The 20,108-nt window shown below is 51.7% G+C and overlaps 1 protein-coding gene across 6 annotated transcripts in view; it reads left to right on the top strand.

Annotated features, from left to right (window-relative positions):
• Positions 1-437: 437 nt before the first annotated feature.
• Positions 438-20,108, top strand: part of LOC139273390 (ribonuclease inhibitor-like) — a 47,869-nt gene continuing 28,198 nt past the window's right edge. For 3 of the 6 annotated variants that reach the window (XM_070890239.1, XM_070890242.1, XM_070890244.1), the window contains exons 1-3: positions 438-621; positions 7,209-7,408; positions 17,952-18,118. In XM_070890239.1, coding sequence (XP_070746340.1) covers positions 7,222-7,408; positions 17,952-18,118 — 354 coding nt within the window. In that variant the 5' untranslated portion in view covers positions 438-621; positions 7,209-7,221. Of the gene's footprint in view, positions 622-5,920; positions 5,966-7,184; positions 7,409-17,951; positions 18,119-20,108 lie in introns of those variants that run through there. The other 3 variants (XM_070890240.1, XM_070890241.1, XM_070890243.1) reach the window with 3 other exon arrangements.

The following is a 20,108-nucleotide window of genomic DNA, read 5'->3' on the forward strand; positions in this document are numbered from 1 at the left end:
TCAGTACTGCACCTCTGACAGTGCGGCGCTCCCTCAGTACTGCCCCTCCGACAGTGCGGCGCTCCCTCAGTACTGCACTGGAGTGTCAGCCTCGATCTTTTGGTGCTCCATACCCTGAAGTGGGACTTGAACCCACAATCCTTATGACCCAGTGGCGTGTGTGTCATGTGCAGCCCACTGAGCGAGGGAATAGAAGGCTATGTTGATGGGGTGAGATGGAGAGGATGGGACCCTTTGGGCCAAATGGCCTGTTTCTGGGCTGTGAACACTAAGCGACCATGAGATGGTCGGTTTCTCATGTTCTTATCGGAAATATTGGCCAGGGAGAGACTGCGAGTGTTTATCTCAGCTGCGAAGGGCCCAGTTCAGAGGGTTGTGGCTCGTGACGTCGTCAATCCTCCCTCAAGGCTCCACCCTCGAGAGGGGACTGATAGGAATGGCCATCCACACACACTTCCTGTTCCAAGGGCGACCCAACCCAGGCGACACATAAGTCAGGAGACGACAGGAATAATATCAGAATTGGTCTCGCTATATTGGGAGCTGTGCTTCAATTAACCCCCATTAGAGTGACTTAGAACAAGGCAGGGTGGCTAAGAGGTTGACTGCAGCAAGAACCAGGTATGGAGGTATACATTCCCCATGTTCTATCTGAGTGGATCAGGGCTATACTAACGTTGTTGAGGTTCTGTGGTTGTGTGTCAGCCATGACTCAGTGGGCAGCACAGTCGCCATTGAGTCAGACGTTCATGGGTTCGAGTCTCATTCCAGGGACTTGAGCACGTAAATATACGCCGACTTTCCCTGGTGCCAGTACTGTCGGAGGGGCTGTACTGAGGGAGTGCTGCACTGTCGGAGGGGCAGTACTGAGGGAGTGCTGCACTGTCGGAGGGGGGCAGTACTGAGGGAGTGCTGCACTGTCGGAGGGGCAGTACTGAGGGAGTGCTGCACTGTCGGAGGGGCAGTACTGAGGGAGTGCTGCACTGTCGGAGGGGCAGTACTGAGGGAGTGCTGCACTGTCGGAGGGGCAGTACTGAGGGAGTGCTGCACTGTCGGAGGGGCAGTACTGAGGGAATGCCGCACTGTCGGAGGGGCAGTACTGAGGCAGTGCCGCACTGTCGGAGGGGCAGTACTGAGGGAGTGCTGCACTGTCGGAGGGGCAGTACTGAGGGAGTGCTGCACTGTCGGAGGGGCAGTACTGAGGGAATGCTGCACTGTCGGAGGGTCAGTACTGAGGGAGTGCTGCACTGTCGGAGGGTCAGTACTGAGGGAGTGCTGCACTGTCGGAGGGTAAGTACTGAGGGAGCGCTGCACTGTCGGAGGGTCAGTACTGAGGGAGTGCTGCACTGTCGGAGGGGCAGTACTGAGGGAGTGCTGCACTGTCGGAGGGGCAGTACTGAGGGAATGCTGCACTGTCGGAGGGTCAGTACTGAGGGAGTGCTGCACTGTCGGAGGGTCAGTACTGAGGGAGCGCTGCACTGTCGGAGGGTCAGTACTGAGGGAGTGCTGCACTGTCGGAGGGGTAGTACTGTGGGAGCGCTGCACTGTCGGAGGGTCAGTACCGAGGGAGTGCTGCACTGTCGGAGGGTCAGTGCCGAGGGAGTGCTGCACTGTCGGAGGGTCAGTGCTGAGCGAGCGCTGCACGGCTGGAGGGGTAGTATTGAGGGAGCACTGCGCTGACGGAGGTGCAGTACTGAGGGAGCGCTGCACGGCCGGAGGGGTAGTACTGAGGGAACACTGCGCTGTCGGAGGTGCAGTACTGAGGGAGCACTGCACTATCGGGGAGGGCAGTACTGAGGGAGCGCTGCACTGTCGGAGGGGCAGTACTGAGGGAGCGCTCTGTACTGTTGGAGGGGCAGTACTGAGGGAGTGCTGCACTGTCGGAGGGGCAGTACTGAGGGAGTGCTGCACTGTCGGAGGGGCAGTACTGAGGGAGTGCTGCACTGTCGGAGGGGCAGTACTGAGGGAGAGCTGTACTGTTGGAGGGGCAGTACTGAGGGAGTGCTGCACTGTTGGAGGGGCAGTACTGAGGGAGTGCTGCACTGTCGGAGGGGCAGTACTGAGGGAGAGCTGTACTGTTGGAGGGGCAGTACTGAGGGAGTGCTGCACTGTCGGAGGGGCAGTACTGAGGAAGTGCTGCACTATCGGAGGGGCAGTACTGAGGGAGAGCTGTACTGTTGGAGGGGCAGTACTGAGGGAGTGCTGCACTGTTGGAGGGGCAGTACTGAGGGAGTGCTGCACTGTCGGAAGGGCAGTACTGAGGGAGAGCTGTACTGTTGGAGGGGCAGTACTGAGGGAGTGCTGCACTGTCGGAGGGGCAGTACTGAGGGAGTGCTGCACTGTCGGAGGGGCAGTACTGAGGGAGTGCTGCACTGTCGGAGGGGCAGTACTGAAGGGACGCTGCAGTGTCCGAGATGCCACCTTTTGTGCGGTGCGTCAAACCTAACGGCCTGTCTGCCCTCTCAGGTGGCCGTAAAAGAACCCACGGCAACTAATTTTTCAGAAGAGCGAGGGGTGTTAGCCCCTGGTTTCCCAGACCCCAGTATATATCCCTCGGCCTACATCAGTAAATAAAAAGCAGGTCATTTAACTGATTTATGTTTGTGGCATCCTGCTGTGCATTAACGGAGCGAGCGGAATGGACTGGTTTTGGGGCTCAGGGATTTACTGAACAAGCCAGCCAAAGTGAAGTGTCTGGGAGGTGTTTTATCGTGTGAGTCAGCAAGGTGGAATGACAAGGCCGAAAGCCTTACTCCGAGGGGTCGAGGAGGCGTCCCAGGAACATATGGAACATGAAGATAAGGCTGAGAGGGCGGAGATTTGTCTCCGATCATATACTGCTCTTGTCTATCGCCCGCCGGATATTTACCCAGGGCAAGAAACCTGACTGTGACCATTAATGATTCAAGTAGTGGTCTAGAATGCTGGATAAATGGAGAAATGTCATGGCCGAGGTGCGACTACACAGTAAAAACAACTCGCTCCCTCAGTACTGCCACTCCGACAGTGCAACACTCCCTCAGTACTGCCCCTCTGACAGTGCGGTGCTCCCTCAGTACTGCCCCTCCGACAGTGCAGCGCTCCCTCAGTACTGCCCCTCTGACAGTGCAGCACTCCCTCAGTACTCCCTCTCCGACAGTGCAGCACTCCCTCAGTACTGCCCCTCCGACAGTGCAACACTCCCTCAGTACTGCCCCTCTGACAGTGCGGTGCTCCCTCAGTACTGCCCCTCCGACAGTGCAGCGCTCCCTCAGTACTGCCCCTCCGACAGTGCAGCACTCCCTCAGTACTGCCCCTCCGACAGTGCAGCGCTCCCTCAGTACTGCCCTTCCGACAGTGCAGCGCTCCCTCAGTACTGCCCCTCCGACAGTGCAGCGCTCCCTCAGTAATGCCTCTCTGACAGTGCAGCTCTCCCTCAGTACTGCCTCTCTGACAGTGCAGCACTCCCTCAGTACTGCCCCTCCGACAGTGCAGCACTCCCTCAGTACTGCCTCTCCGACAGTGCAGCACTCCCTCAGTACTGCCTCTCTGACAGTGCAGCACTCCCTCAGTACTGCCCACTCCGACAGTGCGGCGCTCCCTCAGTACTGCCCCTCTGACAGTGCAGCACTCCCTCAGTACTGCCCCTCCGACAGTGCAACGCTCCCTCGGTACTGCCCCTCCGGCAGTGCGGCGCTCCCTCAGTACTGCCCTTCCGACATGCGGCACTCCCTCAGTAGAGCAGAGAGTGGGGATAAACGGGTCCTTTTCAGAATGGCAGGCAGTGACTAGTGGGGTGCCGCAGGGCTCAGTGCTGTGACCCCAGCTCTTTACAAAGTACATTAATGATTTAGATGAAGGAATAGAATGTAATATCTCCAAGTTTACGGATGACACTAAACTGGGTGGCAGTGTGAGCTGTGAGGAGGATGCTAAGAGACTGCAGGGTGACTTGGACAGGTTAGGTGAGTGGGCAAATGCATGGCAGATGCAGTATAATGTGGATAAATGTGAGGTTATCCACTTTGGTGGCAAAAACAGTAAGGCAGAATATTATCTGAATGGCGGCAGACTAGGAAAAGGGGAGGTGCAATGAGACCTGGGTGTCATGGTTCATCAGTCACTGAAAGTGAGCATGCAGGTACAGCAGGCGGTGAAGAAGGCAAATGGTATGTTGGGCTTCATAGCCAGGGGATTTGAGTACAGGGGCAGGGAAGACTTACTACAGTTGTACAGGGCCTTGGTGAGGCCTCACCTGGAATATTGTGTTCAGTTTTGGTCTCCTAATCTGAGGAAGGACATTCTTGCTATTGAGGGATTGCAGCGAAGGTTCACCGGACTGGTTCCCAGGATGGCGGGACTGACATATGAGGAGAGACTGGATCAACTGGGCCTGTATTCACTGGAGTTTAGAAGTATGAGCGGGGATCTCACAGAAACGTATAAGATTCTGACGGGACTGGACAGGTTCGATGCGGGAAGAATGTTCCCGATGTTGGTGAAGTCCAGAACCAGGGGACACAGTCTTAGGATAAGGGGTCGGCCAGTTAGGACTGAGATGAGAAGAAACTTCTTCACTCAGAGAGTTGTGAACCTGTGGAATTCCCTACCGCAGAGAGTTGTTGATGCCAGTTCACTGGATATATTCAAGAGGGAGTTAGATATGGCCCTTACGGCTAAAGGGATCAAGGGGTATGGACAGAAAGCAGGAAAGGGTTATTGAGGGAATGATCAGACATGATCTTATTGAATAGTGGTGCAGGCTCGAAGGGCCGAATGGCCTACTCCTGCACCTAGTTTCTATGTTCCTATGTACTGCCCCTCCGACAGTGCAGCGCTCCCTCAGTACTGCCCCTCCGACAGTGCGGCGCTCCCTCAGTACTGCCCCTCCGACAGTGCAGCACTCCCTCAGTACTGCCCCTCCGAAAGTGCAGCACTCCCTCAGTACTGCCCCTCCGACAGTCCGGCGCTCCCTCAGTCCTGCCCCTCCGACAGTGCAGCACTCCCTCAGTACTGTCCCTCTGACAGTGCAGCACTCCCTCAGTACTGCCCCTCCGACAGTGCAGCACTCCCTCAGTACTGCCTCTCTGACAGTGTAGCACTCCCTCAGTTCTGCCTCTCTGACAGTGCAGCACTCCCTCTGTACTGCCCCTCCGACAGTGCAGCACTCCCTCAGTACTGTCCCTCTGACAGTGCAGCACTCCCTCAGTACTGCCCCTCCGACAGTGCAGCACTCCCTCAGTACTGCCTCTCTGACAGTGCAGCACTCCCTCAGTTCTGCCTCTCTGACAGTGCAGCACTCCCTCAGTTCTGCCTCTCTGACAGTGCAGCACTCCCTCAGTTCTGCCTCTCTGACAGTGCAGCACTCCCTCAGTACTGTCCCTCTGACAGTGCAGCACTCCCTCAGTACTGCCTCTCTGACAGTGCAGCACTCCCTCAGTTCTGCCTCTCTGACAGTGCAGCACTCCCTCAGTTCTGCCTCTCTGACAGTGCAGCACTCCCTCAGTACTGCCCCTTCGACAGTGCAGCACTCCCTCAGTACTGCCCCTCCGACAGTGCAGCACTCCCTCAGTACTGGCGCCGGGAATGTTGGCCTGGAATATGGGGCTCGAGTGTATGGAGTGGTGTCTCTGAACACATGATCTTCTGGCTCAGAGGCGCGTGTGCTACCCACCGAGCCAAGCTGACACATTGTCGGCAACTCTACACGTGCAAGCAGGATCGGTGTGTGTGCCAAGCCTGAATCTGGGCTTAACCAGGGGGTTCAGCGCTCGGAACGTTCAGTGTTTAACCAGAGTCTCCATCAGGAACTGAATGTCGGGTGGAACACAAAGATTGGGAGGGCAGAATATGATAGAGAATCTCATTAAGTTCTTCACAAATACCGAAGATTTGTACCTCACAGTCTAGCTCAGGCTGTGAGGGCTCGGGGATTAACATCTATTTCCCCAGAACATATCTTACACCATCTGTTACAATAGGCTCGGTAAGACACCATGGTATTCAAATTCTATACCTCCCTCTCTCTCTCTCTCTCTGTCTCTCTCTCTCCCTCTCTGTTTCTCTCACTCTCTCCGTCTCTTTCTCTCACTTTCTCTTTCTCTCACTCTCTTGTTCTCTCTCTATTTCTGACAACAAAAATGATCAACAATGCTCATCTGACCATCCACAATTGGAACTTTGCCTGAGGAGAGGGCGGAATAGGAGATGAAACCTTTCATTGGATATTTTTATTGGAACATTTCTGGCATGAATGACTGTAGGAGGTTGCAAATAGACAGGCTAAGTGAGTGGGCAAACATTTGGCAGATGGAGTACAATGTGGGAAAATGTGAGGTTATCCAGTTTGGCAGAAAAAATAAAAAGGCAAATTATAATTGAAATAGAGAAAAATTGCAAAGTGCTGCAGTACAGAGGGACCTGGGGCTCCTTGTACATGAAACACAAAAAGTTAGTATGCAGGTACAGCAAGTGATCAGGAAGGTAAATGAAATGTTGGCCTTTATTGCAAGGGGGATGGAGCATAAAAGCAGAGAAGTCCTGCTACACCTGTACAGGGTATTGGTGAGGCCACACCTGGAGTACTGCGTACAGTTTTGGTCGCCGTATTTAAGGAGGGATATACTTGCATTGGAGGCTGTTCAGAGAAAGTTCACCAGGTTGATTCCTGAGATGAAGGGGTTGTCTTATGAAGAGAGGTTGAGCAGGTTGGGCCTCTACTCATTGGAGTTTAGAAGAATGAGAGGTGATCTTATTGAAACGTATAAGATTACGAGGGGGCTGGACAGGGTAGATGCAGAGAGGATGTTTCCCCTCGTGGGGGAATCTAGAACTAGGGGCATAGTTTCAGAATAAGGGGTCGCCCATTTAAAACTGAGATGAGGAGGAATTTCTTCTCTCAGAGGGTTGTAAATCTGTGGAATTCTCTGCCCCAGAGAGCTGTGGAGGCTGGGTCATTGAATATATTTAAGGTGTTGATAGACAGATTTTTGAGCGATAAGGGAGTGAAGGGTTATGGGGAGGGGGCGGGGAAGTGGAGCTGAGTCCATGATCAGATCAGCCGTAATCTTATTGAATGGTGGAGCAGGCTCGAGGGGCCAAATGGCCTACTCCTGCTCCTATTTCTTATGTAGTTATAAACACCTGGTTGATGTGTCCAACCCCTTTCTACTGAAAGATGTTATTTAGCTGGCATCCTTGGACAGTTGTTACAGCTGTCAATATTTCAGGTGGTGAGGCGAGATGGAACGTGGACCCAGTACACCCGAGCAAGCGGCCACAAGTCAGAGAGGACCATCGGGTGCTCTCGGGAACGATGGAGCTGGAGGGGTGATTGTCGATGGGGGAAGCCTACTGATACAGCGTGAGGTCGAGGAGGAAGACCCTCTCGTGGAGGACGTTGCCACGGAGACCCGTCCATTGCCGGAAGGTCAGACAACAACAACCTGCACTTATGTAGCGCCTTTAACGTGGTGCAACGTCGCGAGGCGCAACTCAGGAGCGCTTATCAAACACAACCTGACACCGCGCCACATAAGGAGATATTAGCACAGGTGACCAAAAGCTAGGTCAAACAGGTCGGTTTTAAGGAGTGTCTTTAAAGGAGAGAGAGGGGGGAAGCAGTTCAGGCAGCGAGTTCCAGAGGTTGGGGTCTGGGTAGCAGAAGGCACGGCCCACCGATGGCAGAGCGATGGAAATTGGGGGGTGCGCAAGAGGCCAAAATTGGAGGTGTGCAGACATCTCGGGGGGGTTGTAGGGGCTGGAGGAGGTTACAGAGATAGGGAGGGTTGTAGGGGCTGGAGGAGGTTGCAGAGATAGGGAGGGTTGTAGGGGCTGGAGGAGGTTACAGAGATAGGGAGGGTTGTAGGGGCTGGAGGAGGTTGCAGAGATAGGGAGGGTTGTAGGGGCTGGAGGAGGTTGCAGAGATAGGGAGGGTTGTAGGGGCTGGAGGAAGTTACAGAGATAGGGAGGGTTGTAGGGGCTGGAGGAGGTTGCAGAGATAGGGAGGGTTGTAGGGGCTGGAGGAGGTTACAGAGATAGGGAGGGTTGTAGGGGCTGGAGGAGGTTACAGAGATAGGGAGGGTTGTAGGAGTTGGAGGAGGTTACAGAGATAGGGAGGGTTGTAGGGGCTGTAGGAGGTTACAGAGATAGGGAGGATTGCAGGGATGGAGGAAGTTACAGATATAGCGAGGGGAGTAGGGCTGGAGGAGGTTACAGAGATAGGGAGGGTTGTAGGCACTGGAGGTAGTTACAGATATAGGGAGGGTTGTAGGGGCTGAAGGTTGCAGAGATAGGGAGGGTTGTAGGGGCTGGAGAAGGTTATAGAGATAGGGAGGGTTGGAGGGATGGAGGAGGTTACAGAGATAGGGAGGTTTGTAGGGGCTGGAGGAGGTTACAGAGATAGGGAGGGTTGTAGGGGCTAGAGGAGGTTACCGAGATAGTGAATGTTATAGGGCTGGAGGAGGTTACAGAGATAGTGAAGGTTGTAGGCGCTGGAGGTAGTTACAGAGATAGGGAGGGTTGTAGGGGCTGGGGAGGTTACAGAGATAGGGAAGGTTGTAGGGCAGAAGGAGGTTACTGAATAATGGAGGGTTGTAGAGCTAGAGGAGGTTCCAGAGATAGGGAGGGTTTGTAGGGGCTGGAGGAGGTTACAGAGATAGGGAGGGCTTGTAGGGGCTGGAGGAGGTTACAGAGATAGGGAGGGTTGTAGGGGCTGGAGGAGGTTACAGAGATAGGGAGGGTTGTAGGGCTGGCGGAGGTTACAGAGATAGGGAGGGTTGTAGGGGCTGGAGGATTACAGAGATAGGGAGGGTTGTAGGGGCTGGAGAAGGTTATAGAGATAGGGGGGGTTGTAGGGGCTGGAGGAGGTTACAGAGATAGGGAGGGTTGTAGTGGCTGGAGGTTGCAGAGATAGGGAGGGTTGTAGGGGCTGGAGGAGGTTACAGAGATAGGGAGGGTTGTAGGGGCTGGAGGAGGTTACAGAGATAGGGAGGGTTGTAGGGGTTGTAGGAGGTTACAGAGATAGGGAGGGTTGCAGGGATGGAGGAAGTTGCAGATATAGAGAGGGGTGTATGGCTGGAGGAGGACACAGAGATAGGGAAGGTTGTAGGCACTGGAGGTAGTTACAGATATAGGGAGGGTTGTAGGGGCTGAAGGTTGCAGAGATAGGGAGGGTTGTAGGGGTTGGAGGAGGTTATAGAGATAGGGAGGGTTGGAGGGATGGAGGAGGTTACAGAGATAGGGAGGTTTGTAGGGGCTGGAGGAGGTTACAGAGATAGGGAGGGTTGTAGGGGCTAGAGGAGGTTACCGAGATAGTGAATGTTATAGGGCTGGAGGAGGTTACAGAGATAGTGAAGGTTGTAGGCGCTGGAGGTAGTTACAGAGATAGGGAGGGTTGTAGGGGCTGGGGAGGTTACAGAGATAGGGAAGGTTGTAGGGCAGAAGGAGGTTACTGAATAATGGAGGGTTGTAGAGCTAGAGGAGGTTACAGATATAGGGAGGGTTTGTCGGGGCTGGAGGAGGTTACAGAGATAGGGAGGGCTTGTAGGGGCTGGAGGAGGTTACAGAGATAGGGAGGGTTGTAGGGGCTGGAGGAGGTTACAGAGATAGGGAGGGTTGTAGGGCTGGCGGAGGTTACAGAGATAGGGAGGGTTGTAGGGGCTGGAGGATTACAGAGATAGGGAGGGTGGTAGGGGCTGGAGAAGGTTACAGAGATAGGGAGGGTTGTAGGGCTGGAGGAGGTTACAGAGATAGGGAGGGTTGTAGGGGCTGGAGGAGGTTACAGAGATACGGAGGGTTGTAGGGGCTGGAGGAGGTTACAGAGCTAGGGAGGGTGGTAGGGCTGGAGGAGGTTACAGAGATAGGGAGGGTTGTAGGGGCTGGAGGAGGTTACAGAGCTAGGGAGGATTGTTGGGCTGGAGGAGGTTACAGAGATAGGGAGGGTTGTAGGAGCTGGAGGAGGTTACAGAGATTGGGAGGGTTATAGGGGCTGGACATTGCAGAGATAGGGAGGGTTGTAGGGGCTGGAGGAGGTTACAGAGATAGGGAGAGTTGTAGGGATGGAGGAGGTTACAGAGATAGGGAGGGTTGTAGGGACTGGAGGAGGTTACAGAGATAGGGAGGGTTGTAGGGATGGAGGAGGTTACAGAGATAGGGAGGGTTGTAGGGGCTGGAGGAGGTTACAGAGATAGGGAGGGTTGTAGGAGCTGGAGGAGGTTACAGATATAGGGAGGGTTGTAGGGATGGAGGAGGTTACAGAGATAGGGAGGGTTGTAGGGATGGAGGAGGTTACAGAGATAGGGAGGGTTGTAGGAGCTGGAGGAGGTTACAGAGATAGGGAGGGTTGTAGGGATGGAGGAGGTTACAGAGATAGGGAGGGTTGTAGGAGCTGGAGGAGGTTACAGAGATAGGGAGGGTTGTAGGGATGGAGGAGGTTACAGAGATAGGGAGGGTTGTAGGGGCTGGAGGAGGTTACAGAGATAGGGAGGGTTGTAGGGCTGGAGGAGGTTACAGAGATAGGGAGGGTTGTAGGGGCTGGAGGAGGTTACAGAGATAGAGAGGGTTGTAGGGGTGGAGGAGGTTACAGAGATTGGGAGGGTTATAGGGGCTGGACATTGCAGAGATAGGGAGGGTTGTAGGGGCTGGAGGAGGTTACAGAGATAGGGAGAGTTGTAGGGATGGAGGAGGTTACAGAGATAGGGAGGGTTGTAGGGGCTGGAGGAGGTTACAGAGATAGGGAGAGTTGTAGGGGCTGGAGGAGGTTACAGAGATAGGGAGGGTTGTAGGGATGGAGGAGGTTACAGAGATAGGGAGGGTTGTAGGAGCTGGAGGAGGTTACAGAGATAGGGAGGGTTGTAGGGATGGAGGAGGTTACAGAGATAGGGAGGGTTGTAGGGATGGAGGAGGTTACAGAGATAGGGAGGGTTGTAGGAGCTGGAGGAGGTTACAGAGATAGGGAGGGTTGTAGGGATGGAGGAGGTTACAGAGATAGGGAGGGTTGTAGGAGCTGGAGGAGGTTACAGAGATAGGGAGGGTTGTAGGGATGGAGGAGGTTACAGAGATAGGGAGGGTTGTAGGGGCTGGAGGAGGTTACAGAGATAGGGAGGGTTGTAGGGCTGGAGGAGGTTACAGAGATAGGGAGGGTTGTAGGGGCTGGAGGAGGTTACAGAGATAGAGAGGGTTGTAGGGGTGGAGGAGGTTACAGAGATTGGGAGGGTTATAGGGGCTGGACATTGCAGAGATAGGGAGGGTTGTAGGGGCTGGAGGAGGTTACAGAGATAGGGAGGGTTGTAGGGATGGAGGAGGTTACAGAGATAGGGAGGGTTGTAGGGGCTGGAGGAGGTTACAGAGATAGGGAGAATTGTAGGTGTTATACTCATAATAAATGGTCAGACCGAGTACTGTGTGTAATGAGCAAGTGTGACCTTAGCTGCTTTATTGTAGTTACAGAGTGCAGGTATCTCGTGGATGACCTGCTTATATACTGTGCTCCCAAGGGATGCTGGGATCCCTTGGGACTCCAACAGGTAGGCCCTCTGGTGGTCAGGTGTGATGCAGATTAAAAGAGGTTAAATACATAACATCACTCCCCCGTGAAGTCAACAATACACTTATTTACAAGGTGAGACGATCTGGGGCTTTGCGTTCCCTTGTCGATCGTCTCGGTGCAAATGCTGGTGTGGTTGGGTTGGTCAGTTCTTCACTGGGCTGTTGGGCAGCCGGCCTTGCTGGGCTGCTGGGGATGATGAGTTCTGTTTCGTGGTTAACTGTGATGTCAGTTGCCACTCGTGTGTGTGTTGGAAGTTGAAAGTTGGTGGTGTCCTCTTCAGGTTGTACGTAGCTGCTGGTGAACCTCTGTTTAATTTGGTCCAAGTGTTTTCTGTGCATTTGTCCATTGGTCAGTTTGACCTGAAATACACTACTTCCCTCTTTGGCCATGACCATGCCAGCGAGCCATTTGGGACCATGTCCATAATTGAGTAAAAACACAGGATCATTGATCTCAATATTGCGTGACAAGTTTGCGCGGTCATGGTACACACTCTGTTGAGGCCGCTTGTTCTCCATGTGATCATGGAGATCAGGGTGGACCAGAGAGAGCCTTGTTTTAAGCCCTCTTTTCATGAGCAGCTCAGCTGGGGGAACCCCGGTGAGTGAGTGGGATCTGGTACGGTAACTGAGCAGTACTCGGGACAACCGGGTCTGCAGGGAGCCTTCCGACATGCGCTTCAAGACTTGCTTGATGGTCTGAACTGCCCGTTCTGCTTGGCCGTTGGATGCGGGCTTGAACGGCGCAGATGTGACATGTTTGATCCCGTTGCAGGTCATGAATTCTTTGAATTCTGCACTGGTGAAGCACGGCCCATTGTCGCTGACTAGGACATCAGGCAGGCCGTGCGTGGCAAACATGGCTCGTAGACTTTCAATGGTGGCCGTGGACGTATTTACAGACATTATTGCACATTCAATCCACTTTGAGTAAGCATCCACGATAAACAAAAACATTTTACCTAGAAATGGGCCCGCATAGTCTACATGGATCCTCGACCACGGTTTGGGTGGCCAGGGCCATAAACTTAGCGGTGCCTCTCTGGGTGCATTGCCCAACTGAGAGAAAGTGTTGCACTGGCGCACGCATGACTCTAAATCCGAGTCGATGCCAGGCCACCACACGTGGGATCTGGCTATGGCTTTCATCATCACGATGCCTGGGTGCAGTTCGCAAATGAATGTGTCTCTGCCTTTCTTGGGCAAGACCACACAATTGCCCCATAAAAGAAAGTCCGTCTGCAGGGACAGTTCATCTTTGCGTCTGTGGAATGGCTTAATCGCTTCATGCATCTCCACTGGGACACTGGACCAGCTCCCATGGAGGACACAGTTTTTTTTACCAGGGACAGTAAAGGATCCTGGCTGGTCCAGGTCTTAATCTGGAGGGCCATAACGGGAGATTTCTCATTCTTAAATGCATCCATCACCAAGAGCAAGTCCGCTGGCTGTGCCATTTCCACCCCGGTGGTGGGCACTGGTAGCTGACTGAGAGCATCTGCACAGTTCTCTGTGCCCGGTCTGTGGCGGATTACATAGTTGTGTGCCGACAGCGTGAGCACCTATCTTTGGATGCGGGCAGAGGCTTTGGTATTAATCCTTTTGCTCACCGAGAATAGCGATATGAGCAGCTTGTGGTCAGTTTTAAGCTCGAACTTGAGACCAAACAGATACTGGTGCATTTTCTTTCCCCCGTAAACGCACACCAGAGCCTCTTTTTCAACCATGCTGTAGGCCCTTTCGGCCTTGGACAAACTCCTGGATGCATACGCAACTGGTTGCAATATTCCCGATTCATTAGCCTGTTGTAACACACACCCGACCCCGTATGACGACGCATTACATGCTAACACTAATCGTTTACAAGGGTTAGACAGGACAAGCAGTTTGTTAGAACACAGTAAATTGATGGCTTTCTTAAAGGCAGCCTCTTGTGAATTCCCCCATACCCAGTCGACTCCCTTGCGCAGTAGCACATGTAGGGGTTCCAGCAGGGTGCTTAACCCAGATAGGAAATTACTGAAGTAGTTAAGGAGTCCCAGGAACGACCACAGCTCCATCATGTTCCATGGTCGCGGCACGTTCTTGATGGCCTCCGTCGGTGGGTCTGATGCTGTCTACTGCCATTCTCCTTCCTCAGAATTCGACGTCCTGTGTCAGGAAAACACACTTCGAGCGTTTCAACCTGAGCCCCACTCGATCCAACCGACTAAGAACTTCCTCCAGATTCTTCAAGCGCTCCATGGTGTCCTGACCTGTAACCAATATGTCGTCCTGGAAGACCACTGTACAAGGAACTGACTTTAGCAGGCTGTCCATGTTCCGCTGAAGATCGCTGCAGCCGACCGAATCCGAACGGGCAGCGGTTGTAAATAAACAGACCTTTGTGCGTGTTGATGCAGGTGAGGCCTTTCGAAGACTCCTCCAGCTCCTGCGTCATGTAGGCCGAGGTCAGGTCCAGCTTGGTGAACGTCTTCACTTCAGGCAGGGTCACAAATAGGTCGTCTGCCTTGGGTAGCGGGTACTGGTCCTGCAGCGAAAACTGGTTAATCGTTACTTTATATTCCCCGCAAATTCTAACTGTACCGTCTTCCTTGAGTACCGGGACAATCGGACTGGCCCAGTCGTTGAATTCCACCAGCGCGATGATACCTTCACGTTGCAGCCTGTCCAGCTCAATTTCCACTTTTTCACGCATCATGTACGGTACCGCCTGAGCCTTGTGGTGGATGGGTCGCGTACCAGGAACCAAATGGATCTGCACTTTCACCCCTGAGAAACTTCCAATGCCTGACTCAAATAACAAAGGGAATTTGCTTAGAACCTGGGTACATGAGGCATCATCGACGGACGAGAGCACTTGGATGTCGTCCCAGTTCCAGCGGATTTTTCCCAGCCAGCTTCTGCCAAACAGTGTGGGGCCATCCCCTGGCACAATCCACAGCGGGAGTTCGTGTACTGCTGCATTGTAGGAGACTTTGACTTCTGCACTGCCAATTACAGGAATTAGTTCCTTGGTGTAAGTCCTTAGTTTGGTGTGAATGGGGCTGAGCTTGGGCCTGTGTGCCTTCTTCCCCCACAGCCTGTCGAAGGCCTTTTTACTCATTGTGGACTGACTTGGCCCCGTGTCTAGCTCCATAGATACTGGAATACCATTCAGTTCAACTTTCAACATTACTGGTGGACCTTTCGTATGAAGGTGTGTACCCCATACACCTCTGCCTCCTCCGTACGAGTCTCCAATTCAGCCTGATCCACAGTGGACCGATCTTCCTCTGTAACGTGGTGGTTTGCAGGGTTTGTAGCTCACCTGCACATTCGTTGGAGGTGTCCCATTGTTCTAGAGCCATTGCACGCATAGTGCTTAAAGCGGCATTGATGGGGTCAATGATCACCCCCGCAGCGCCAACAGGGTGTTAACTGCCTCACATTAACAGATGATGGCAGACTCTGGGTCAATTGAGGTCGGGCCCCAGCAGCCGGCGTGTATATTCTGCCCTGTATATTTCTGCTTAAAACCGACGTTACTTTATGTACAGTACTGCTCGAAACTTCTTTGTTCTGCGAAATCTGTTTGGTGTTGTTGCTGGTGGACATAAATGCCTGGGCTATCGTTATGGCTTTACTCAGATTCGGAGTTTCTACAGTCAACAGTTTGCGAAGGATTGTCTCATGTCCGATGCCCAGTACAAAAAAGTCTCTGAGCATTTGTTCCAGGAATCCCTCAATCTCACAATGTCCTGCAAAGCGCCTTAGTTCGGCGACGTAGCTCGCTACTTCCTGGCCCTCCGATCGTTGACACGTGTAGAACCGATATCTCGCCATCAAAACACTTTCCTTAGGACTTAGGTGCTCCCGGACCAGCGTACACAGTTCTTCGTAGGATTTCTCTGTTGGTTTAGCCGGGGCCAGGAGATTCTTCATGAGGCCACAGGTTGTTGCCCCACAGACAGTTAGGAGGATCGCCCTTCTTTTGGTCGGTTCTCGTCCCCTTCCAGCTCGTTGGCCACAAAGTATTGGTCGAGTCTCTCCACGAAGGCCTCCCAATTGTCCTCCTCTGAGAACTTCTCCAGGATACCGACTGTACTTTGCATTTTCGCGCAGTTGTTCGTTACCTCGTCGCCAATTGTTATACTCATAATAAATGGTCAGACTGTGTGTAATGAGCAAGTGTGACCTTAGCTCCTTTATTGTAGTTCCAGAGTGCAGGTACCTCGTAGGTGGCCTGCTTATATACTGTGCTCCCAAGGGATGCTGGGATCCCTTGGGACTCCAACAGGTAGGTCCTCTGGTGGACAGGTGTGATGCAGATTACAAGCGGTTAAATACGTAACAGTAGGGCTGGAGGAGGTTACAGGGAGAGGGAGGGTTGTAGGGCTGGAGGAGGTTACAGAAATAGGGAGGGTTGTAGGGCTGGAGGAGGTTACAGAGATAGGGAGGGTTGAAGGGCTGGAGGAGGTTACAGAGATAGGGAGGGCTGTAGGACTGGAGGAGGTTACAGAGATAGGGAGGGTTGTAGGGCTGGAGGAGGTTACAGAGATAGGGAGGGTTCTAGGGCTGGAGGAGGTTACAAAGCTAGGGAGGGTTGTAGGGGCTGGAGATGGATACAGATATAGGGAGAGTTGTAGGGGCTGGAGGAGGTTACAGATATAGGGAGGGTTGTAGGGCTGGAGGAGGTTACAGATATATGGAGGGTTGTAGGGACTGGAGGAGGTTACAGATATAGGGAGGGTTGTAGGGCTGGAGGAGGTTACAGAGATAGGGAGGGTTGTAGGGCTGGAGGAGATTATCGAGATAGGGAGGGTTGTAGGGCTGGAGGAGGTTACAGAGATAGGGAGGGTTGTAGGGCTGGAGGAGGTTACAGAGAAAGGGAGAGCTGTCGGGGCTGGAGGAGGTTACAGAGACAGGGAGGGTTCTACACACAGAGGGCGGTAGGAGTTTGGAAATCTCTTCCGCAAACGGTGATTGATTCTGGGTAGGTTGTTAATTTTAAATCGGAGATTGATAGTTTGTGAACCAAAGGTATTAATAGAGGGCAAAGGCGGGTATGTAGAGTTAGGTCACAGGTCAGCCATTGAATGTCAGGGCAGGCTGAACGGCCTCCTCCTGTTGCCCGAAGCAACTTAACCATCAGGAAAGTCTCCCATCTCCCAGTCGAGCGGCCTCCTGCTTTACACTCCAGTGCTGCAGTCACCCTTTCCCCCGTCACTTTACGCACATACGGACAACGGGGACGGGTAAAGACCACCTGGTCCACCCAGCCTGTCCCACACAATCCCGATAACCCCCCCGTGTATCACAACATGTCCACTGCCCCCCCACCCCAAAACCATGTGATCTCCTGGGAGAGGCAAAATAACAGATAAACAACCCAGACCCACTTGGGGGAAAAAATCTGGGGAATTCCTCTCCGACCCATCGAGGCAATCGAAACTAGTCCAGGGGTCAGTCTGGCCATTAAATTCCCTGCAGTACCTACCCTTCTGTAAGTGTTAATCTCCGCCGCAGACAGAAACAAATCCAGCTTTCGCCTGAAGGAATTCAGTGGGTCTGCATCCACCACATGAAACGGTGGCTTGTTCCAGAGGTTTACTATTCTCTGGGGAAAGACCCAGCTCCTGACATCTAACCTAGATCTGGTCTTATACAACTTACATTTGTGCCCCTGGCCCTGCCTAACCTGTTTAATTGAAATAAACGGTCAACTGGGACACTGTCTATTCCCTTCATTATCTTCTAAACCTTAATCATATCCCCCATAGGTCTACGCCACTGAAGGTGAAGAGTCCAACTCTTTTAGCCTCTCTTGATAATTAAGATGCTGTAGACTTGGAATTAGTCTCGTGACCCTCTTCTGCACCCTTTCCAGAGCCTCAATATCATCCACCGTGTGAGGAGACCAAAACTGGACACTGTATTCCAAGTGCGGCCTGACTAAGGTCTTGTACAAGGACAAAACAGTACGCCTTGTCTTATACTCAAGTGTCCCATGGATACATCCCAACGCTCTATTTGCTCTAGCTATCGTGGCACGGCGCTGCTCATGTATGCATGTATGTTAAGGATGTATGCACTAGAATGTCCAAATCTCTTTCTATCTCCACCATCTTTAATGCCTTTCCCTGCAGGGTGTATGAACGTTGAGCATTTGCCCTGCCCACATACATAACACTGTACTTATCTAAGTTATGCATCATTTCCCAGTCTTGAGCCTAGTCTCCCAACAAATTAAGATCTGCCTGAATCGGATGAGCCTCTTCTACAGTTCTAGCACTCGCTCAGATCTTGGTATCATCTGCAAATTTGCAAATTGTGCTGCCAAACCCTGACACAGGGGTCGGTATTTGTTTCTGGACTAAGTCACGATTGGAACAGTGCGCGCCAGCTCTCAGTCACTGAGTGGGTTTGTATGGTGGCCTCTCTAGGTTTGAACACTGAGGTTGACAGCTCTGCCGATGGTTCCTCACACACACATCTGTACCGAGTGAGCAGGTACTACTGCCAGCGTCTTCACCGGGCGATGGAGGAGTTTGTGGAGAAATTCAACTGTGCACCGTTGGACGAAGTCTTATTTTACAGACAGGAGCGGGAGGTAAGGTCACCAGTGTGGGAAAAATCCAATGGCCCTAACGTGGGAATGTGGTGATTAGCATAATGTGCAATGCAAATGTATACAATGCTGGATTGGGCTAATTAGCATAAGATGTCATGCAAATGTATACAATGCTGGATTAAGGTAATTAGCATAATATGCAATGCAAATTTATACAATACTGGATTGAGATAATTAGCATAAAATGCCATGCAAATGTATACAATGCTGGATTAAGGTAATTAGCATAATATGCAATGCAAATTTATACAATACTGGATTGAGATAATTAGCATAAAATGCCATGCAAATTTATACAACACTGGATTGCGCTAATTTGTATAATATGCAATGCAAATGTATACAATGCTGGATTAAGGTAATTAGCATAATATGTAATGCAAATGTATACAATGCAGGATTGAGAGCATATGCATAATTTGCCTTGTAAATTAATACAATGACGGATTGAGCTAATTAGCATAAGATGCAATGTAATTTTATACAATGGCTGGATTGAGATAATTCGCATAATAGTCAATGCAAATTATGAAAGGATTTGATAGTGTGAACATAGAGGATTTTTCCACTTGTGGGCGAGACCAAAACTCGGGGCCGTCAATATAAGATAGTCACCAATAAATCCAATCAGGAATTCAGGAGAAACTTCTTTAGGCAGAGAGTGAAGAGGACGTGGAACTCGCTGCCACAGGGAATGGCTGAGACGAATTTGCGAGGTACGGTAACAGAGTGGTTATGTTACTGGTGTAGTACTCCAGGGGCCTGGACTAATGATCCAGAGACATGAGTTCAAATCCCACCACGGCAGCTGGGGAATTTAAATTCAGTTAATCAAATAAATCTGGAATTTAAAAGCGAGTGCCAGTAATGGTGACCAAAAACGACCGGATTGTGGCAAATCTGGTTCTCTAATGTCCTTCGGGGAAGGAAATCTGCCACCCTCACCCGGTCTGGCCGATATGTGATCCAGACCCACAGCAATGTGGTTGGCTCTTAACTGCCCTCCCAAATCACAGCTCACACCCAACTTCTCAAGGGCAATTAGGGATGGGCAATAAATGCAGGCCTTGCCAGCGACGACTACATCCCGTGAAGGAATTTAGAAAAAAAAAGAATAGCAGAGATGCATTTCAGGGAAAGATGGATCAACACGTTGCTGGTTAAAGAGGAAATTAACGCAATAGTAAGGAAGGACATTAGCTTGGATGATGTGGAATCTGTATGGGTAGAGCTGCGGAATACCAAAGGGCAGAAAACGCTAGTGGGAGTTGTGTACAGACCTCCAAACGGTAGTAGGGAGGTTGGGGATGGCATCAAACAGGAAATTAGGGATGCAATAAAGGTACAGCAGTTATCATGGGTGACTTTAATCTACATATCGATTGGGCTAACCAAACTGGTAGCAATACTGTGGAAGAGGATTTCCTGGAGTTTATAAGGGATGGTTTTCTAGACTAATATGTCGAGGAACCAACTAGAGAGCAGGCCATCCCAGACTGGGCGTTGTGTAATGAGAGAGGATTAATTAGCAATCTTGCTGTGCGAGGCCCCTTGGGGTAGAGTGATCATAATATGGTAGAATTCTTCATTAAGATGGAGAGTGACACAGTTAATTCAGAGACTAGGGTCCTGAAGTTAAAGAAAAGTAACTTCGATGGTATGAGACGTGAATTGGCTAGGATAGACTGGCGAATAATACTAAAAGGGTTGATGCTGGATAGGCAATGGCAGACATTTAAAGATCACATGGATGAACTTCAATGATTGTACATCCCTGTCTGGCATAAAAATAAAATGGGGAAGGTGGCTCAACCATCGGGCTAACAAGGGAAATTAGGGATAGTATTAAATCCAAGGAAAAGACATATAAATTGGCCAAAAAAAGCAGCAAACCTGAGGACTGGGAGAAATTTAGAATTCAGCAGAGGAGGACAAAGGGTTTAATTAGGAGGGGGAAAATAGAGTATGA

This window comes from Pristiophorus japonicus, chromosome 9 (assembly GCF_044704955.1).
Source record: "Pristiophorus japonicus isolate sPriJap1 chromosome 9, sPriJap1.hap1, whole genome shotgun sequence".
Lineage (NCBI taxonomy): Eukaryota > Metazoa > Chordata > Chondrichthyes > Pristiophoridae > Pristiophorus > Pristiophorus japonicus.